Source organism: Seriola dumerili, unplaced genomic scaffold, assembly GCF_002260705.1.
Source record: "Seriola dumerili isolate Sdu_G_001 unplaced genomic scaffold, Sdu_1.0 BDQW01000242.1, whole genome shotgun sequence".
Classification (NCBI taxonomy): domain Eukaryota; kingdom Metazoa; phylum Chordata; class Actinopteri; order Carangiformes; family Carangidae; genus Seriola; species Seriola dumerili.
Window position 1 is genome coordinate 4,116,862 of NW_019174497.1, and position 21,801 is coordinate 4,138,662.

A 21,801-nucleotide genomic window follows, 5' to 3' on the forward strand; every position below is an offset into this window, starting at 1 on the left:
AAGAAGCATCCAATGTATAAATGGTCACTTGTAACTGACCGACTCTCCATGTAAGTGCAGCGTCAGTGTCCTTTTCAATGCCATAATCCTGACTGATTGTAGACCTACTAACCTACTAACTACTAGACCTACCAACTACTGTATAGTAGTTAGCTATAACAACCACCACATCCTATTTATCCTTCCTGCTTTGCAGAAGGTGGTGGGTGACCTATCTGACACAAGACCGGTCTCTTAAATCTTAAGCCTAAGAGGCCTAAGAGCATCAATAAAACTCAGGAAGCTGACAAGTCTTGCGTGTGCAAAAACGCTCTCATGGCTCCAGTAATAATGACGCTACAAGCTAGTCTCTTCAGCACACATGGACAGGGGGAAGACCCAGACAGGGATAAGCCGACCTGACAGCCTTTGCTTTAAACACTAGGAGAAAGCTTGGCATCAGTTAGGGGCAGCACGCAGCATGTCATTCACAGGTCATTTGAAACTTCTGTGTTGTTTTGAAGTGATGCTGATGTGTGCTGTCACCAACCTGGCTCTTTAACACCTAGAAAAAAGATCAGGGCACATTGTCACAGTACATTTTGTATAATGTTTCTTGCCCTTATAAGCAATTTTAATACTGTTTATGTAATTTTACAGCTCTAAATTGATTTGGAATGTAAATTTGCTGTTGTCAGTTACAACTTTGTCAGCGAGCAAAGCAGAGTAAAATAGTACAATTAGTACAGTGTACAAGTGGTCTCGGTACATTCTTCATACCTGTATAATCTCTCACACAACATTTTCACAGTAGTGCTTTTAGTTGACTTCAGGTGTATTTTTTTTCAGGAGCTGATCACCACTCTGTACATTGGATTCCTGGGCCTGATCTTTTCCTCCTACTTTGTCTACTTGGCGGAGAAGGATGCTGTAGATGAGGAGGGCAAGACGGGCTTCTCCAGCTACGCCGATGCCCTGTGGTGGGGCGTGGTAAGGCAGAAAATCTAGAAAAAGAAATGCATTGTATAATAGCAGTTTTTGTAGGTATTTCCACATTTGTATGAGTACGTTTTCTGAAAATTGTTTTTTTGCAATGCATATATTACTGGGATCCCTGAATGCTACTTGAACCCCCCTCCCCCCCAAATAGCTTACATACTTGAAAGGCCACGCCACATGCATATCAAAAAAGATTCTTCTTTCTGAAGAGCTCTAACAAATTATCTGTACAATGTACTCTGAAGTGGAGTCTTAACTGGAAAAATGGAGATGGCTGGCCACTCTAGCTAGACCTATAATGAACCTCCTTTTTCTCCGTTTTTTTTTTTTTTTTTTATTCTCTCCATTGGTTCTTCATGTTGCATGTATGCGTTGGTGCAACACTTGACACAGAGGCAGGTGTGTTGATGTTTCTTCGTGAGTAGAGCTGGTTTTGCCTATTTCGCTCTGTGTGGAGGCTCAGGTTTCCAGAGCAGTTAATTAAACATTTGAATTGAAGCCGCAGAGTAATGAGAAACCTATGGCAGCCTTGTGCAGGGGATCAGTGTGCCACAAAGAAACGGTAATAAACCATTCACCTCTGGGCTCTTTGGCTCAAAGATCTTTTAAAGCACCAATATAAAGTGTCAGTTCCCTTAATTAAAACTTTAATTGTGGGATTACTACCTTTATGTAACGAAGGTTAGAGCGGTCACAGTTCTCCTTGCTTCTCTATGGAAAGTTGAAGAAAAGCTGTTATTTGTGTTGCTCTGTTCACAACGTGGAGAAAAGAATCGCGGTTGGCGATCGGCACCTTTTTGTTTTTCAGAGACTGTAAGCTTGAGAGTCACGATATGGTGTCACAATAGGTTTGCTCAGGTTTGTGTGTGTGTGCTTATTGAAATGAGATTGTGCTGATTGGACAGCGCTAAGCTCTCCCGGCGCGTATTCCTTCTCCTGGCATGATTTCCTCATTCGGATGTGCAGGTGCAGGGCACAGCTGGAGGACAAGCCAAGGCCATGATTCATATCCCCTTCTCTCTCTCTCTCTCTCTCTCTCTCTCTCTCTCTCTCTCTCTCTCTATCCCCCTCCCTCCCTCCCTCCCTCCCTGAGCTTCCCTGCTTCTCTTCGTCTTTTGCCAAATGCTGATGGTTAGGTAATGGCTGTTTGATATTAACAACCTTTCAAACTTCAAAAAGGACACAGTGTGATGGGGAAAATGAGGAAAGCTGTTCCAAACTTGCGATTTTGTGGTTGGTGCTCATGCACAATTTGAATTGGGTGTAATCACACATACAGTACATTGTTTATGCAGATCAGCACAGCGATCAGGTCTGTGACCTTTGTGTAGATATGAAGAGGTTTTTGCCACACACCCTACAGTCTGAATGAGAGGGGTGTTTTTGAGTAGACCATTCCACTCTGATGGTCAGGAGGACATTGTTTAGTCATCGGATTTGTGGATGAGGGATTAAATCCCCCACTACTCCACCCGCCGCCCCAGCCACTGCCACCCTTCCCGCCCCTGCTCCTTCTTTTTTACTCCCAAAGCCCTTTTAAGTATCTCACCTTACATCAGCCGCTTTGTGTTAGCGCACAGCAGTGGCTCACGAGGTGATACCCCATAGACACCCACGGTAAGCCAAGTGTGTTCTGAATGTGTCAGAATTGGCTCGGCTTTCGGAGTGGGTGTACATGCAAATGCAAGAGGTATTTGTTTTCCCCCCTCACCCCAGCAAATTCCTACACTCACTGAGGATTAGTGGTTGGGAATCTTATTCCCTTTGAGGAGCAAAAGCCTGAAATGCCCCGGCCATCGCTGACAGTTGTGGAGCAAGGCCAGGACTGCTGATGAACTTTTTCTTTATTGTCTAACTCCTGTTATAGACTGCTGTGGTAAGAGCTCTGCACTGACTGACGTTTTTATTAACAGTGAGAGGGAATTATTATCTTTCTCACTCAAGTTTTATTTAAAACCAAAAGACAACGGCGCATTCAAGGTCAAATTATTTACGTGTATATTTCATGTTTATACGGGGAGATTTATCATAACTGACATAGCTTGACATGAACTCACCTTTGATAAAACACATGAGTAGCCATTGAATTAAAGATTCCTACTTGGCTCCTTTTATCAAGTATTTTTAAGATACTTAATCTGCTGGCAGGCTTTGTATGAAATGCATAAAGGATGGATTCACTCTGGTTTCCCCCAAATGTGCAGTGGTGTAGCTTTTCTGAACTCTTAAGTTTCCTGACATTTCTTGCATCAGTAAAGGGCCCTGAATATTATGGGATTTATATGTTTGCATTTTTGTTTTGTTTTTTTACAATCTGCTCCTGTCAATCTTAATACCTGTAATAGGAACTTCATACACTCTCTGTCTCTAGGTGACTGTCACCACCATTGGCTACGGAGACAAAATCCCTCAAACATGGATAGGCAAGGCCATTGCCTCCTGCTTCAGTGTCTTCGCCATCTCTTTCTTCGCTCTGCCTGCTGTAAATATACATTTAATCTAAATCATATTCATGAGCAGTAAGGAAAGACTTCATTTTTATTAAACTTTTGTTTCATCTAGTCCCAACCTTATTACAACCTTATGACTGCTGTTTTTCATTTTAGTTCAGTTGAAGCACAATTAGACATTTTTGTCTCTGTCCTTTTTTAGTAATATTCTACTGATGTAATGATAAGACATATGAATTTACCTATCTACATCTTTAATGCCATATACATGTATCTGATTGAAGTGGATAAATGGATATAATACAATGCAAAACCTAATTGTTCCCACATTAGGGCATCCTGGGCTCAGGGTTTGCTCTTAAGGTCCAACAGAAGCAGAGACAGAAGCATTTCAACAGACAGATCCCTGCTGCAGCCTCTCTCATTCAGGTAAATGTTGGCATGTTAGCGTTAGGGAATACCATGGTGCATCTAGATATGTTTTCCTGTGAAATAATAGAAACGATTTTGAATTCACCATTATATTGATATACTGTATACCAAAATGAAATTCAGAGGCTGGTGTGGTATGTGATATGCTGGTGCATGCATTCAAGCTTTGTTTAATGTGAATACACATTTGAAACCAGGTCTGACACAGTCTATCAGTGATTTAATAGACGCATTTCCTCTCCGACATAGTTTGTATTGGGTCATGAACGTGGCTCCAAAACCTTCTCAGTCTGATTCTTATTTTTTGAAAAGGTGCAAACTTAGACTTTGCAGATCTTGCCAGTGCAAGCTTCAGCAAACACTGGAAACTGAACAGAGAAAAAAAAAGTAATAGTGTTTGTTGTCTGGAAATCCCCACTGAGCCATGGAAAAGGTGAGCTGCATACCACTTGCCAAGAGTGAAATGGTAGATGACCAAGTAGCTATTTTGTGCCAAAGCTAACCATTACAAGGATTACAGTTACCCCGAATACACTGAGACACAACCACACACAGTTTAGACACCTGCGACACAAAGGCACCTGAATGTCTGCAGAACTGTCCATATAAAGAATAAAGTATCAATTAATCAAACTTAATTTGCATAGCACAGAACTATAAAAATATTAAACCAAAAACCATCAGCACTTAAAGCAATTTACACATGTGCCTGAATTTGTGGCTAATATTGCTGCATCACTGACATAGTCAGTGACATAGTCTGTGGTTGGTTTAAAACTTTTATTGTGGGAGGAAGGAAGAAAAAAGGACAATGATCGCAGCATTTGTGGATCAGCGTGGTGACTAACACTATTTCTATGTTTTAACCTGCCCCCCTTCAGACACTGTGGAGGTGCTATGCAGCAGAGAAACCAGGTGGCTGTGCTGCTACGTGGAAAATGTACGTCCTAACTTCAGAGGCCGTCACCACAGTGGAATCTGACAACTCCAGTCCTAATGTTAGGAAACTGAACATATCGGTAATTATTCAATTTAACTTGAATTTCGAGCCAAGGGTATTGTGTGGCTCTTGATTTGTAGAGTTTTCAGCTGTGATTGATTTGCTCTTCTCAGTTATTACCTCCGCCAAGGAGGTTACGTTTTCACCCGTATCTGTTTGTTAGTTGGTTTGTTTATTTGTCAGCAGGATTACGCAAAAAGTACTGAACTGATTTGCACCAAACTTGCTGGAGGGATGGGGCATGGTCCAGGGAGGAACCCGTTAAATTTTAGGTGCAAAGATGATTATAGGGGAGGTTCCAGGATTTTTATCATCACTTTCCTTAAAATTGCGAGATAACAATAACAATAGCAGTTGCGACATAGCAGTGAGACAATTCGTGCAGCTGTAGAGCTGTATGACTTGTATAATGCTGATGTCATCATTTCGCACAACAGATAATAAAACCATACAGCTGTCTTGTGTAAGGATTAAAGACAATAAATAAATAAAAGCTATCCATGAGAACAAAAGATGTGTAGGATTCTTTGGCCTCTACTGAGAGCCATTCTAGTTTCCCTTTGAAACAGTTCTATATCCCTAAAATATTAAGTATGTCTTTGAAGCTGTGGGCTAAGGCGCTAACCTTGTGACACCCTTAGTTTAAATCCAACCAGAGACTCTCTCTTGTCTCTCTCTCTCTTCCACTGTTGATTGTGTCCCTTTACTTTTGCCATTGAGGTGAAACACCTAGAAAAATAACAGCAGTCAGTCTTTAAACTTTGGACATGTGACCGTTTATTTGTTCATCCTCTGATTTTTAGATATCTCATTTAGATATGACATTGCACGTATTTCTCATACTGCATATAAAAAAAAAAAAAACAAAACATTTTCTTTTTCAGTAAACATTTGAAATGATCCTTTGAACCTGAGCTGTGGAACGTCAAGAACTCTTCAAAAGAGTGTTGTCAGAAAAAGCCATCAGACTGTGATACTGCAGGGTGGTTTTGCATACGTCTGGCCCACACCGTATTGTCTCCTTGTGCAGTTCACCTTTCACAACAATATTAGCTATGTTGCGTCCGGGCCATACGGCATAAAAGGGCAAGTTTAGTTCCCACAAGTGTACACACACGTGGAAGGACACACAACACAACACACAACACACAAAACTCGTGCACACACAGGACCCCCCCCCCCCACCACCGTCCACCCACATCCCCCCTCCCCTCGAAGGCCTGACTCCACCAGGATGACTCGAGGCCTTTGTCTCCGCCGCACAAAGACTCAGTCAGTTGAGATGATGTCACCGCCGCCTTTCTCATGGGAGTAAACCTTTGTCTAGTAGAACAACAACAAAAAAATCTTTGTGTAGCATTGAACCCACATATATTGGGGAGAATGAAGGCTGCTTCCGCTCCTTTCTGTTTCAGCATGTGACTCTCTCCTCTGACTTTCCTCTCTCCCCTTTCTCTGTCTTTCAAGACTCTCTCTCTCCCCTGTTTCTTCTCCGTTTAACAGACTTTATTTCACCCTCTCTTTCTCCTGTCTCCTCTCTTTCTGAGTATTTTTCTCTGCCCCTCTCTGCCTTGTCTCTTTCTTGCTCATTCACAATTCACAGTGGTCTTTCTCCTTCATCTCTCTCTCTCTATCTGACTCCACCAGTCTGTTTTCTTTTAATCTTCCTTTCTCTTAAACTCAGTGTATATGTTACAGTTTCTTCCTGTCTTTCCATCATTCTCTCTCTTTTCTCTCTTTGAGTCACCACCCCTCCTCTCTCTCACTCTCTTTCCTAATGAGTCATTCAAACTTTGGGTATTTGGATTGAACTGCTGGCCACTTGTCAATGCCAAAGTCTGACCCACTGAGTCCAGATAATTGAGTTTTCTACAAAGGCCACATCCATGACGTTGGTGTGGGTTAGTCTAAGGATTGGACTGGGGGACCATTGAGGTCCAGAAACTCACTGACACATAACACATAGCTGTGAAAAACTATGTGTTAAAATGAGATTAAACAGCTACCGCTTATGTCAGCAGCGTGCAAGCAGAGAATTTGGGAAGATTGTGATGTATAACAACAGTATGAACTAGTCAGGTAATAAAAGAAAATGATGTGTCTTGGTATGTCAGTGTTTTTGGCATAGCGTGGGTTTTTAACACTCGTTTGGAATGGCTGGATAAGTCGATTCATTGTTCCGAGAATAATGTTTCCTGGACAATTTTGCACGCCTGAACTGTATTCAAATGTGCTGTGCTACTACCAGGCTATCACTTTGCACAAAATTAATGTTCAGTTACAGTGTTACAGTCGTAGTGTTTATCTTAAATGGAGTATAAATGATTTACAGTAAGACTAATTGTCACCACTATTTCTAACATACAGCATTGGAAGGGACCCAACAGAAAAAATAAAAAACCGAAAAAAAAACATCAGTTTCAGATATTCAGTGAAGATAAGATCCACACAGACAACATGCATTAGTTAGCAAAGCGCAGAGGGGCTGCTTTGGGTTACAAGATTCTCTCCAGTCTATATTAGAAGATTTTGCTGTAACACAAGAGCTGGAGCTTCAGTTGGAATGGTTTAATCTATGAGACCAAACTCCTGGAGCCCTGTTGCAGAGAATGAAACAGTCATTTATATACAGCTGCATAGAAATGACCTCCATGCAGCAAACTGCTGTCCAGAATACAGAGTGGGCCGTGTTCAAAGCCTCTATGGTGCCAGTGGCTTGTCGATATGGCAGATATGTCAATAAGTCAAGCGTGTATCTTGTGAGCTTTGGGCTCCACCCAGGTTCAACTTTGTCACTGATTCTGTTTGTGATCTTCATGGACAGAATCTTTTTGTGCAGGCACGGAGTGGAGAGTGTTGCGTTTGGTGACGACAGAATCACACCTCTGCTTTTTTTTTTTTTTACTGATCTTGTATTTCCATTTGCTTCATCAACCGCGTGTGTTCGGTTTCCAGCTGAACGCGAAGTAGCTGGGATGAGATTCAGAATTTGAAGTCTGAGGTCACGATAAAAGGAAAATGTCGGATTTGCCTCCTTCAGGTTGGAGGTGAGTTTTTTGCCCAAAGTGAAGCTGTTGATGAACCTCCGGGCCACGTTCACGAGCAGAGATGCAGTTTAATGTCAGCAGCAATGTTGCCTTTGTGAACTATAACTAGGCAATGCTTTGATAGACGGCTTAACTTATTTTCAAAGGTAAAGTTTGAAGGAAGGCACAAAAGCACCCTTTTGACTGTGACATCATCTCATGTATACAGCATCAGGACAATTTGTCACACTTTGTATTTATTCATTTGCTGTACGTCAGGAGCAGTTGCAATTCTGTTGATTATTTCCAGCTATTTACACTTTGGATTTACAAAGTTCATTCAACTCTACAGATCAGAATGGTTTTGCTGATTATAATTACACTTTATCATCGAGTATTAACGGGGCTGATGTTTCCTCTGTCTGTCAGAAAAGGGGGACCAAGAGGAGGTTGAAGTCCAGAGGTAATGGCTCCATGGGTGTGGCCTCAGAGAGGGCTGTATCAATCCCCCAGATCACCTACGATCACATCGACGACTCTGTGGACAAGAAGGATGTCTCATTTTTCTCGGAGGAGCCGAGGGGGAGTGTCGAAGGTAATAGAGTGAAAAGAACACTGCTCAGTGACAGTTTGATATGAAATAGATATCAAGAGTTATTGTCACTCAATTTTTCATATGTTCACTCTGAGGTCCTCTAAGTCTAACACGTTTTTCTTCCAGCAACTCTCAGACAAGTCAACCAGCCAAGATTACACATGAAAGATCTAAGCCCTTTTTTATTACTGCTTAATCCAACTGACTTCATTTTGGATGTCCTCATAACAGAGTTTTTATTCAGAACCTGACACCTCAGAACGCCATGTTCTCTGAAGGTGTTTTTGAAGAAGGTGTTTCTCAATTGCATTGGTTATTGTTGTGTAGATATCTTTGCCGTTTTTAATACAGTTTAAGGCCAGCTGGCAATGAGGCCTGTGTCATGTGGAGCACATTCGACGAACTGAGTTACTGCAGTAATGAAACCAACCTTTTTCTGTTCCTTTTAATACAGTTTTGTTTGATGAAATAATGCGTGTTGAGGGATGTGAAATGATGTCATGCTGCCTTAAAGGCCTTGGAAATCCATTATTTCAGTAAAAGTTTGATGTGTTTTTTGCATTCAGGGAATTCAAATGGCCAAAACAACTCCATGGGAATGACATTTGTTATGGCAGTTGCTTTAGAAATATTAGCTGTCAGCTAATATTTCTGTTTGTCATTCTGATTTTAAAAGTCTGCGGATATAATACAAACAATACACTTATACGAGTGGAGTTACCACAAAAGCTAGAAAGTATAAAGCCAACATCTCACTATGTCACACTCTCATAGATTTGATATTCGACTGTCATTTTTAGAGCTAAACTCTTGCAAAAGGTTGCAGTTTTGTTCTCTCAGTTCATACAAACTGTGTAGACCATTACACATTATTGGAGGAGTTGTTATGTGCTGGTTTCTCATTCTCACACAGTAAACAGAGGCCCTATCCTGATCCCCTTAGAGCCAAGATGGCTGCCAGGTGTCTCTAGCAGGCCAGATGGAAGCCATTACAGTCTCAGTGGTGATTAGAGGTCATGGTTACAAGCTCTTTACTGCTTCACTTGTCCCCTTTTCTGGCCACAGACACTCACATTGGGCTTAGGTAGAAAAAAATATGGACTTGTCAAGGTTACAAGTGGGAATTTCTTTTTATACCACTTGCAGTTTACCAATATTGCTATAATCTTGCCAAAGCCCAGTTGTGTAATCTTTGTGTCATGAGTCTGAGAAAAGCTCGACCAGACTGATTATGTTTATTTCAGATAATTCCATGTGCAGATAATTATAAAATTTTACCTATAGTGATTCCTAATTGTTGCCAGCACTCATACATTGCCATAGAAACTATGTTTTTGTTTTAAATGCAGGTCTGCACAAGCAGTATATCATCGATGGCTGATTGGTGAAGGGGGCGGTTGGTTGACTTCCTGTGTTAAAAGCCAACCCTGCCAAATGAATTGACCTAGACTCCGGGTTAATAAATGCACTTAATGAGTTTTTCCTGTCAAAGCGTGCAGTCATAAAAGGAGCTGGAGCAACATAAACTTGACATAAAGGCACACCATCACAAGAAGATCAACCACTTATGAGGGGAAAAGTTGTTTAAGATCCACCCAATTAAGCAGGAAACTACGAAGGAGAACATGTGCTTCGTGGAAAGTGTGTGTGGAAAAAACTCAAAGTTAATGCAAAAATCTAATCAGTTAGACGTCACATTTTATCCAGCATCCATTCACATATTTACACAACAACATGCACCATAATAAGCTGTCAACTGGTACAATCATTTTAATGATGTTCTAATAATTACATTTTTTTCTTATATATTCACACAAGGTCAGACAGGGTGAGACTATGGAGTGGAAAAATGAATTGGACAAGCTGGTGATGGTATAAAACCCTGTGAAGGAGCCAAAGTCTGCAGCCTGCTGTCACTAATGATAATGGGTAGAGTTGAAACAGCCTGAGACTGTATGATCTTTGCTTCAGATCCCGCCATAAAACAGGCATCTACGATGTAAACTGTCTACACCAGGGCTCCTGCTTTTTTTAGTTTATTGTTTTAACCATCGCTGTTTCAACCTGGTACCAGGCTCATGGATTTCTTAAAAAAAATACCTCGAGAGATGCAAATGTTTTCTTAACAATTGCTCTTAAGACAGGTCACACAGCTGCTGAAAGAGTCATGTAAACACAACATGCGTTAGGTTGTATATGTTTTATAAACCACTTGTCCTATTTAGCAAGCTGGTTTCATTTCGATTTTGCTGTACGGGGTTTATGAGTCAGCATAATATTGTAATGCAGTTTGATTGTTTCAGACCGGTAGGGTTACTGCAGGGCAGGAGGGAGCAGCAGGGTCTGAAATGTCAAGAGAGTTAGTAAAATGGCAAATGTGGGCAGAGAATGAATGAATGCATGAATGAACTGTGACACACTGTTGGATTAAAAGAATGTATGAATGGATAGACAGTGTTATCTGCGCTTCCATCTTTTCCCATACTGTGTTGGATGCTTTTTTTTTGCCATTCTATCTGGCCCAGAAGTTGCATATTAACAATATTTTCTGGCTTTCTTCGCAGGTATCACTCGGATGTTCAGACAGACAGGTGAGTCTTTCTGACTCCCCCATCACAACTGAGGTGCACTGAACGGGACTCCAGAGATTAGGTTTTCCGTTTACCAATATTTTAGTGCACTCAAGTTTCCGTTCCATAATCTTATGTTTCAAGACACAAACTGGACCAAAATCCAAGTGACAAGAAGACAACAATGAAGCCTCTTTTATATGCCTGTTATTCTTTGTCCAAACGACAGACACAAAGACTGATTATATGGTGTGTGTGTGTGTGTGTGTGTGTGTGATCACTGCACTGTCTAACCAGCAGCCCCTTCCACTGGTTAAGTACTCCTTTTTCTCCTATTAAAAACTCCTCTCTGTTAATCATTAGCTAGCCTGCCTTTTTAATGTGGCCCAGACAGTATTTTAATTAGACTCGCTGGCTGGCTGGGCCTTTGTCCCCAACTGGACCAAACCAGAGCCAAGCAGAGAGAATTCAGACACTGGTCCTGGGTTGACCTGGCCTGTTTTCTTTACTGGGTGCCCTGCCAACACCACGGGTGAGGAACAGGGCTGGCCTGGCTAGGAATGGGCATGGGCCTAGGGGACCGTGGGGACCTAGACAGGGACACCGGAGAGAGGGAGGGGGTCGGGAGTTGATAAGCGGCCATTGTGGAGCACCAGTGGTCAGAAATAAACTGGTCATTGTTTGATTTAGTCAATGTCCGGCTTATCGCTCCACTTATCTGTCTGGCCCCACCTACCTCCCTGTCTGTGAGAATCTCTCAATGGAGCGCCCTCTCTCTCTCTCTCTCTTTCTCTCTCTCTCTCTCTCTCTCCCTCTCTCTCTATCTCTATCTCACTGACTTTTTTTCACCGCACTTATTTTCTTTCTTTCTCTCTCTACTGCCCTTGGCTCATTCTCTCTCAACCAAACACGTTTGCACTGATGGGCTAGATAAACTACATAATGTTAATAAACCCTTATCCTGTTTGTGTAGCTGATAAGCCGGTTCACGTCTCCTTCAGTGAGCTGAAGTTGGGGCTAAAGGTGGCTCTGGTTAGCTCTAGTTACCCCCCCCCCATCCCCTTTCTCTTTCTCCCACTTTCTCTCCCTTCCTCCGGCCATGTTTCTCTCTCTATTGCTGTCTATGCTTCCGGATTGGACAATGTTAAACAAACTCGATGATGGAATACAAGAGAGGCTGAATGGCTTTTACTTGAATTGGAATGGTCATTCTGTTCTCGGACACAGATTTGCCTCTCCATTCTTTATCACAATGGAGGCCTGGTGGTTTGGAGGAGAGACTTGTCAAACTCTGCTGACAGTCTGACTGCAGGTCAAGACCCTGCTACACATGTTGTTCTTTGCTGTTGTTTTTAGCCGCGCCAGCAGCCATCCAGCTGCACTGTTGAACTGGAGCACTGCAATTTCTGCTTCTGCACATGTTGTTTCCTTATATGAATTGTCAAATTAAAAAAACTTCCTCTCATATGTACAGGTTTTTGAAAACCTCCATGTTAATTTACAGTTGTGACACTTATATTTTACACTAAGTGGTTGAACACTGAAGGAACCCATTGATATAAGATGTGCATATTTCAACTTATATTCATATTTTCCTTTCTTCTTTTTTCTTTCTCCTGTCTTTCTTTCCTCCTATTTTAATCATTTTTGCATGGCATCAGGCCCTCCTCATTATTCTTGGTCGTCTTTCACTCTGAGCTGCCCTGGCTCTCCAGGTATCTTTGTTTCTTTGTGTCTGCTTTTGTGTTACGCATACTCACAATTATAGCAGCTTATTTTGTAAACTATGTCCATTAATAGTTACCTAAAGGTCCCATATTGTACAAAGATAGGTGTCATGTCTTTTTTTAATATTGAAGCAGGTCTAGGGTCTTTATAAATACTGTGAAAGTTTCACTCGTTCAGTCCACAGAGAAATGCACACATCCTGTATTCAGAAACTGAGCCTTGAAATGAGCTGTCAGGACTTCTGTAACTTTGTGATGTCACAACAAAGCAGCCACCGCTCTCAGCTGTGCCCCAAGCCCCGCCCACCTGAACCATCCGGCCTAGCAGGATTTGGTTTCTCGGAACGTTTACCGAAAATCTGCTATTTTTTTTATTCAGTCACTCAGAAAGAAATCATGAGTGAACGACCTGTTGTTACTATACTCCAGAGAGAAGCCTGAGAGAGGAGATGTAAAACTAAATTGAGATGGTTTTGGTACTTCAAATAAAGCACTGGAAAAGTGTAAAATATGGGACCTTTAACTCTTTTGTATCTTGTAGCTTCAGTTCTATACATTGCAACTATCCATTTTTTTTCTTTCCAATCAAAATTAATTAATTGAAAAACACTTTCTCAATATAAATTAAGCAGATTCTAACTTGTGTACAGTTCACAAGCTCAATATGGATGTACTAAAATGTTATATCTGTTATTTTTGTGCATTGCAGTAAGGAGGAATCATGACAACAGCACCTCCATCGACATCTCCCGCGCCAACAGCTTAACCGATGAGCTGGACTACATGAGTGAGGACATTCCCCTGCCAGTGGTGACACACAAAGCTCAGTAAGTCCCAGAAAGTTTCCCCTTAGCGCTTCTCTGGAACCCTCCCACCCCTCCCCATCTCCCTCCCATCCATCACCCTGCACTGACCTTCATTCTCTGATCCATATTATACTGATTTCCCTACTCATCATCGTACCTAAAGGCCTTTTGTGAGACCACAGAGCCCCTCTAGCTGCTGTCTAAATGAAGCTGTTTTGTTGAACTCTCTTGAGGGTTAAAGAGACTCTCAAGGGCCAAGGCCATATCAGGTACAGAGAGTTATAAAGGGGATTATCCCTTTAGTCTTGAGGGAAATGTCAAAGAAATCCCTCTCAATAGGTTGTAGGACATGTAAAGGTACTGAAAGCTTGTCGCCACATGCCCTCTTAAGGTTGAGAATTCTCCGCTGTTGGTTGCTGTGTGAATTGCAAATGCGTTGCGATGACGTTCCTTCCTCCCGCTTATCCACTCATATAAATGAGTTGCATTAATGTGAACCAAAATGTAATTCTGATGTAATTAGATTTTCTTTGCTTCCTGTATTAACATGCTGTAGCAAAGAATGAAATAATGAACACAACAACAATTCGAACCCTCCATTTCTCTATTAATTCCTTCTGTCTTTACACCAGTGTCAACAGATCACATGGTGTTTTCACATGTTTACACCATGAGCATTTACTACAAGTGTTCACATAGAAGCAGAGTGGCGAGACACCATGTCAACACTAGTGTTTAGCTTAATCCCTGCAGTGGGAGACTGTTTGAGTGCCTTTCCCACTGGGATGGAGTCATGTAGCATCAGATGCATCTAGATTAGGTGATTATGTACTTGGCTTTGGAAAAGCTTGAGTGCTGCACGGGGTTATCATGTAGTTGATGTTATGTATATATGGTTGTTCTCGGTCATGAATAATGGATACGGTTAATCCATAGTGTACATCTGCCACAGTGAGCTGCAACACTCTTTAATGCCTCGAGTGACAGCTCATGTGCACTGAAGGCTGTGAGATGCAATTTGAGTGTTGTGATGTGACACTGTGACATGTTGTCATGTAGTAGTCCTTTGCTTTACATTTAGTCCTTTGTATGTGCATATTTTGGTTGATTTGAGTAAACAGAGTTACTTTTATTACTTGGTATCCCCCATAATGCTTTGTAGCTGATGTTTAAAGTAATTTTTTGATGGTTCCATTTTCTGACCAATATTACCAGTTATTTATGGGCTATTACTGCAACATACTGTATATATGCTGCATTTTCAGTTAGTTCACATTGGTGTGAATTGGATTTGATGTATCAGCTATAAAGTTTGGTTCTTTCTAAAGTATTGCCCAGAGAGGAGCTAATGTCCTGAAAGTAAAAGTTATTTTGTTTGTGGTGTAAGGGAGAGCTGCGACATGTCAGTGTCCCTGCACTGGAGAATGTGAGACTCGATCTTTCTGTTATTTCTTATGATTAAGTCTCTACTACTTATTCACCTATGTAAGAATGTGTGCATGTGTGTTGATTCTCATAGATGTGTGTTTGTGAATGTTGTTTATAACCACATACTGTCTAATGCCTAACAGGCATTCCTTTCCCTCTGCTAGCCCTGCTAATATACAGTCACCCCTGTCACCCAACTCCATCTCTGGCCTCTGGCTTTTCTTACACACTCTACATTCTCCTCCTCTCTGTGCCCTCTTGAAAACAAAAAGCTTAGTGCACCTTTTGTACAGAGTTATTACCATATAGGGCAAAAATCTTACGCAATATCTGATATTTCTTGTTTTTAGTTTACTAATATTGAAATGGTGATGAAATGCTCTCCAACCATCCAGCCCTTTTAATTCCAATGAAGACATTAACAAAACAAATTTGAACAGTAAAATGAGAGTTATGAGCAGTGGAATGCTTCTTCTCTCTCTTGCAGTCTTTTGACCTGCCCGTTTGTGGCATTGGTCCAGGACTCTTTCTCCACACAGCACTTGAATTCCACAAGGTACTGTACTGGCTCTCCTGCTATTCTTCTTTTTCTCTTTCTCTTCCTTTTCCCCCACCTCTCCATCCCTCCATCCACCCTGATCTTATCTGAGGGTCCAAAGAACACCATGGAAAATGTCAATGTTGAGTTTACACAGCACAGAAACCACGACTAGCCACCACCCAAACTCCTATTAATCATTTAAAATGTGATATATCTGCGCCACTCCTGGAAAATGTGATTATAGCATATTTTACTTTTTGGGTGGTTTTTTCCTCAATAGAAACCTATTGTTTTTTTAAATTAATGCTTAAGAAAAAGTCTGCATCATTCTTGAAACTTCCTGTCATAGCCAGACTCTTGCAGTGTCTATGCTATTGTCCATCCTTGAATCAAATAGCGTGACGATACTGTAACAGTAACTGATAACTGTGCTGATATGTAAAGAAGAAGGTAAGAAACATAAGTAAAGACCTGGTTGTCTATGCATAGATTATGCCAATATATTATTGACTGCTGTCTAAGCTGCATCATCGTCACTATCACATATTATTATACTATAATATATCTTATATATATAATTGACACAAGACATACATGTGCAAATTCATGTTTTGGAAATTTTTTAATGGCATTTTTTCTGTTCAGTCATTCGTCTGGCCGTGAATCCTGATGTTTTTTAAAAACTGTTACATAACTGCAGGGGCATAGGTTGCATCTCCATTGCAGCTACCAAGTTTATTACTGTTAAAAGTAGCAGACTCTGAATCCCAAAGTGCTCCCAAAGTGTCACTGAATACTCCAAGCATATGCAAAGAACACACGTCATGTCTACTAATCCAGCCCTTGTTCTCCTAACAGAAGATGGCGCTCCTCTGTTACAGTAAACAGGCAACATGCTGGTACAATATAGCATAGAACAGCCCATAGCGTGTTGTTTTAGGGCCCTGTTTGCTCATGACAGTCCCAGTATCATTATACATTATACAAAGACTGCAGCCTGTGTTACTGTCAGCTTGAATTGTCATTTTACGTTACGATGGCTCTTGCACAGTTAATCTCAATAAAAGCATGCTGTCAGATTCGCTGCTTAGTTCATTAATCTGTAGTCCTTTATTAAAAGACTTTAATATTAATCTGTCAAAGAAAATTCAATAAGTGTCATCTCATGGCCTGGACACGTGTACATGTTTTTATCTTTTCAGATCTATCTATGTGTGTGACTATTCGTGTGTGCATGTGTGTGTGAGAGCGCTAGCTGTTAATGCCCAAGTGTGTGAGAGCGAGTCTTCCAGCTGCAGAGACAGACAGTGTCTATTTGTATCCATTGCAGTGCTGCCGTGCCCATAACTCAGCTGTAACAGCCAAGCTCAGAGTTGAGCCATGCTGGGCACTCCCATAACAGCTGGTTTGTTTTGCCCCTAGTGTCACGCCACTAAGGACAGCACTGTCATTTGGCATCCTTATCTGGATTTCTGCAGACAGCTACCAGATCCACCCTTACTGCCTGAGGCGACTTGCACACGCACACACACACACACACACACACACACACACACACACACAAACATGTATCAGTTTTCTGTTATTTTATATTCAGGAATTGGAGCTTCTCCACACCCTCTAGCCTTAATGTAAATTGAGGCTTGTTCACGTGTGAGAGAGGCAGGCATCAATAAAGCTGGCTGTGACGTCTCTGGGCTTCTGAAGAGGAAGTGGTGCAGGGCAGCATCTACACGCAATCATGTCTTTTTCTCCTCTAGACCCAAAACACACTCACACGTGTGTGCACACACACACACACACACACACACACACACACACACACACAAGCAACACTGAAAAGATAAATCTTTGTGATGACTTTGTTTGTTTGTTTAAAACCAGCTTACGACTGTGATTGTTGGATTTTATGAAATGTCTCAAATAGAAAAAAATTCAAACAAACCATACACTTGTTCCACAGCCGTCAACATAGCTCTTCCCTCTTTACTGTAAACACTTCCTTCATTATTTGTTTACTTGGCCCTGTGTAAATGAGGCTTGATTTTGTTACAGTTCAGACAAACACTGATTTCCGTTGATTGTGTACATGCGTTAGAAAGTGTGAGAACCAAGTGGCTTAGTGGTTTGATATGATACAGTGTGTGTGTACAGCTGTACGCTTTGAGGATGTACATTTCTGAGATTTACTGGTTAACTGTTGAATGAAATCATAACAAACCCCAGTGAGGCTGCTGATCCTAAATCCACTCCAAAGCAGGTTGACTTTTACCCTCTTGAAGAATGAGTAAATGTTTCCAAGTACACTTCTTAGGCCCCAAACAGAGGAAGGCCTTGTTTAGTTGATTGCGGTGATTGTGTCCTATCTTTCTCTCTCTGCTCTCTGCTGTGATTCCCTTTTTTCTCTCTGTTCTCTATAACTGCCTCATCTCTCAGCCACGCCGTGCACCCAAAAACCCGTCCCCTGGTTCTTTACTTTGTCAAGCAGCACCAGATCAGCAATGTCTGTCATCTCGTGACCCGAGGCAGTCGTCTCTTTTCTCTTGCGGGGTGTGGCCAGGTTCCCTGCCCTCCTCCTCCTCCTCCTCCTTGTCTCCTTTCAGACCTGTAAAAGCTTGCATTGGCCACCTACAGGCAGCTCTTAATTAGTTCCCCTCTTACAAGCTAGCTGGAGATAAACAATGAAAACCCACTGCAGCGCCACAGGAGGGACTGCAGGCGGAGACACATGCATCATGGCCCGTCGTCTTCAAGTAGGGGCCTCTCTCTGCTGAGCAACTGGCGTCTTTTGTGCAGAGCTCTGAACAAATTGACTTTTTGTCTGTGAGGCTTCTGTATGCCTGTCTTGTACACTGTACCCTGATATTAATGACATAGAGGGGCGTTTCAAACATATGGTGTTTAGTCAAGAGGAAAAATCTAAAATACATTCATGGTTAATGTCGCAAGAGTCTTTTTAAACCTTGAATATTGTCCCTTTGACAAATGTTTGTGATATAAGCTCCTACCACGGCAGCCCCCCCCCTTTTTTTTCCTCAACCTTGTGCCTGAAGACCTTTGCCAAGAAGTTATTTTATAGGGCTTCATGCAAGATTCAGCAGTGAATCTAATGTGAAAATATCCAATAAATCCTCTTAATATTTTTGGCTTTACTGCCAAGTATTAAAATGACAAACTAGACTCGGCAAGGGCCCCACGTTAGGCACATGCACAAGACACAAATGCACACATATGCACACGGACAAACGGATGGGGTAAGATCTGTGGCCTCCTGCCCTGCAGCAAGAAAAGCTGCCCGGGTGCTGTTGCCTTATGAAAAGATAGAGAAAAGAACTAAGAAAGAAAAGAACAAATTGTGCCCCAGTTTCTTGACTTTCTGCCAATTTCTAGAGCATTAAAAAGACAGAAAATAGTCTTGGGGCAGTAAAACAGCCACGCACTGATTCATATTCTCTGTGCATGGAGGGATTCAGAAGTTAATCTCATTACTGACTCTGGGCTTTTTATGTGGTTGCTGACCTCCACTCTACCTTTACTCACTTGGACGTATTAGAAATAGTTTAATTGCTCTAACTTGGCCAAAATGTAACCAGCATAAATGCTACACTTAGGCTGGCAGTATAGTGCAATTAAAATAGAAATTGGCTTGTTCTTACAGGCAATAAGTTGGCTGGGGGTGTTGGGGTTTGAGAGTGTACAGGCATCTAGTCAAAACCTTTCAAAACTTCACCACAAACAATCACTGCCCCCATTACGCCGTGTCTTCATTTGGTAAACAGTGTCATGCGATTACTGGCAACAATTTACAGGTGGGCTTACCTGCATGTTAACCGGCTGACTTGTTATTGTTTATATTAGATGGAAGGATTGTGACACTAAGATTAATGCAATTTCAGGCAAATCCATCCCTTGAATAAGCTTCCTGACTGCCCATCAGTCTATCCTACCAAGACAGTGTTTTCTGCAGTCGGCTTCGGGGATCATGATAGATCGCTAACATTATTGACACGTATGTAGAAAAATTCAGCTTTCTGAATATGCTAAATTTATTAGTACTCCTCTACCACCTCTCACTGCCTTCCGTTTGAAATTCAAGAAGCCAAGAAGGCTTGGGGGCAACATCAAACTGAACTGCAGGTTGTCCTCAGAATTCAGTCAGTGACTGCTGGATGCCTTAAGTCGCAGTTTGTAGTGTGTTTAACGCATTTATGTAGTTACATGTGGAAGCATCAACAGTGCCCAACAATGCAGCCGCAGATTACTTTGTCTTTGTCTCCAATTATGCAAAGGTGTCCTTTGCTATTGAGCGGTTGTTACCTGTTGCAGTAACTGTCTTACACGTCATAGTGTGTATTTCTTGTGATCTTGTTGATGTGAGTCATTCAGAACTAAAGCATTTTTCAGAAAGACTGAAACTGAATAAGTTTTACATCTGCAGTTGTGGTACAATTCATTCAATCTTAGTAGACCACTACTCCTTTATGCTTTATGTTATTGCAGGTCAAAAGTGGGCTTTCTGGTATGAGATTACTTGCGGATGCACAAGGTGGGGAATATCCAGTGTTAACAGCACAGCCTACTGCAGTAAAAGTCATCAGGCTTTTTTCTAAACTAGTTATTTTTGAGTGTTATATAGTTCACGTAGATGAGATACTGTAAGAAATACTTAGGTACTTGTGAAAAAAAAGTTACTAAAATTTAATATTCCTTGTAAAACAACTTCCTGATTGGATCAGGGCACACTAATCTAAATCACATACGAAGATGATACGGTGAGATCACTGGCTGCTGGAGCAAATTCTCCTACCAGGGCCAAAAGAGAACCGGCAGGCCATCTTTTATAGCGTATACGTCACACCCAGGGCAATAAAAGGCATTTTCATGAAGTACTTAATTAAAGAGTTCATTTTCTCAGGCTTGACACTGGCCATCCCGCATTAATGAAGGCCCTCGTGCTGCTGTTTTAAGGGGTGAGAGTGTTTACTCCTCCTCAGTGGTGCTGGTGGTTCTGGGAGGCTTTTTATGGCGAGAGACCATCAGTGACGGGGGGAATGGCCCACTTTATGGCCTCTCACCGCTTGTTGGAAAATCCAGAGACTCAGCAAGCAAGATCTGCATAAATAAACCGGCAAAAGGCAAAATTAAAAGATACTCTCACCACCATGAACTGCTGCATCCACATGATTGCCCGGTCTGGGTGCAGTGGTTGGAAATTATATGAGCGCCATTTTTGGTTCTATTAGCATGAATGAAATCTGCCTGGAGTGCACCACAGTGGTAGATTGAAGTGAGCCTGTCACTGTACGCTGGTTTGGTGATTATCCTGATGTGGTGCAGTGTATCAGAGTTCAGTCCAAAATCAGCATGAACCAGGCCAGACTGTGTAGCATAGCAAGATGCAGCAAGACAAAAACAGACAGGCCAACAAGAGGTGGGTTCGTAACCTGTAGTTCAGTATCAGTTTATCTCTTGCTGAGTTATTTGACGTTATGTTCTATGTAAAAGATGATACTGTAGAGAGGTGTGTTGTTGTTTTCCACGTCTTTTCCCTCCAAAATTTGAAGCTGGGTCGCTTGGAGATTCTGGCAGTGTACAGTAGCAACTCATGCTGATTTTACTGTTGGACTTCTAGTTAGGTGCTCTGGTCAATAATCATATAATATACTCACAATTAGAGCTTGACAGTCACTCTAATAATGAGGGTTATTTCTGTTGGTATGCTGCTTCAAATGCTCACAAATCATGACTGTTGCACGTATGTGCATCTGGTCATCTTAATACTGCCTGATAGGCAAATAAAGAGGTCAGATATGTGTCTGGAGCAGAAATGTACTGTATGTTTTGAATGTGTATGGTTTGTGTGTGTGTGTGTGTGTGTATATGCGTGCGTGGCCTCAGGAGTGCATTTAAAACCTGCAAATATCTTACAGCCCTACCCCTAGGTTTCCCCTGTGCTAGACCCCCTCACCTGTAGCACTGTACATGTAGAGCCAGGTGAAACAAAAAAGACAAACATAGATAACGATAATGATAATGATAATAATAATAATGATAATAGTAATAATGATAAGAGGAAATAGAAACAAACAGGTCATGGAAAAAGAAAATCGACTCAGGAAATTGCTGTTTTCACATGACTCACTGAGCCGCTTCGTGTCACAGCTGCACTTTCTTTTGTTTAGGGGCAAGACAATTTCAGACTGGAAAAAGTATTGCTGTTTTGATTAGACCTAAGTACTGTTAACAAT

General features: G+C 41.6%; 1 protein-coding gene across 1 annotated transcript in view; it reads left to right on the top strand.

The window, feature by feature from the left end:
• Positions 1–21,801, top strand: part of LOC111229774 (potassium voltage-gated channel subfamily KQT member 1-like) — a 161,190-nt gene that overhangs the window by 21,552 nt on the left and 117,837 nt on the right. Inside the window, exons 6-11 of the mRNA XM_022756245.1 lie at positions 829–969; positions 3,350–3,460; positions 3,762–3,857; positions 4,742–4,879; positions 8,316–8,481; positions 13,488–13,605. Of these exons, the coding sequence (XP_022611966.1) occupies positions 829–969; positions 3,350–3,460; positions 3,762–3,857; positions 4,742–4,879; positions 8,316–8,481; positions 13,488–13,605 (770 nt within the window). The remainder of the gene's footprint in view (positions 1–828; positions 970–3,349; positions 3,461–3,761; positions 3,858–4,741; positions 4,880–8,315; positions 8,482–13,487; positions 13,606–21,801) is intronic.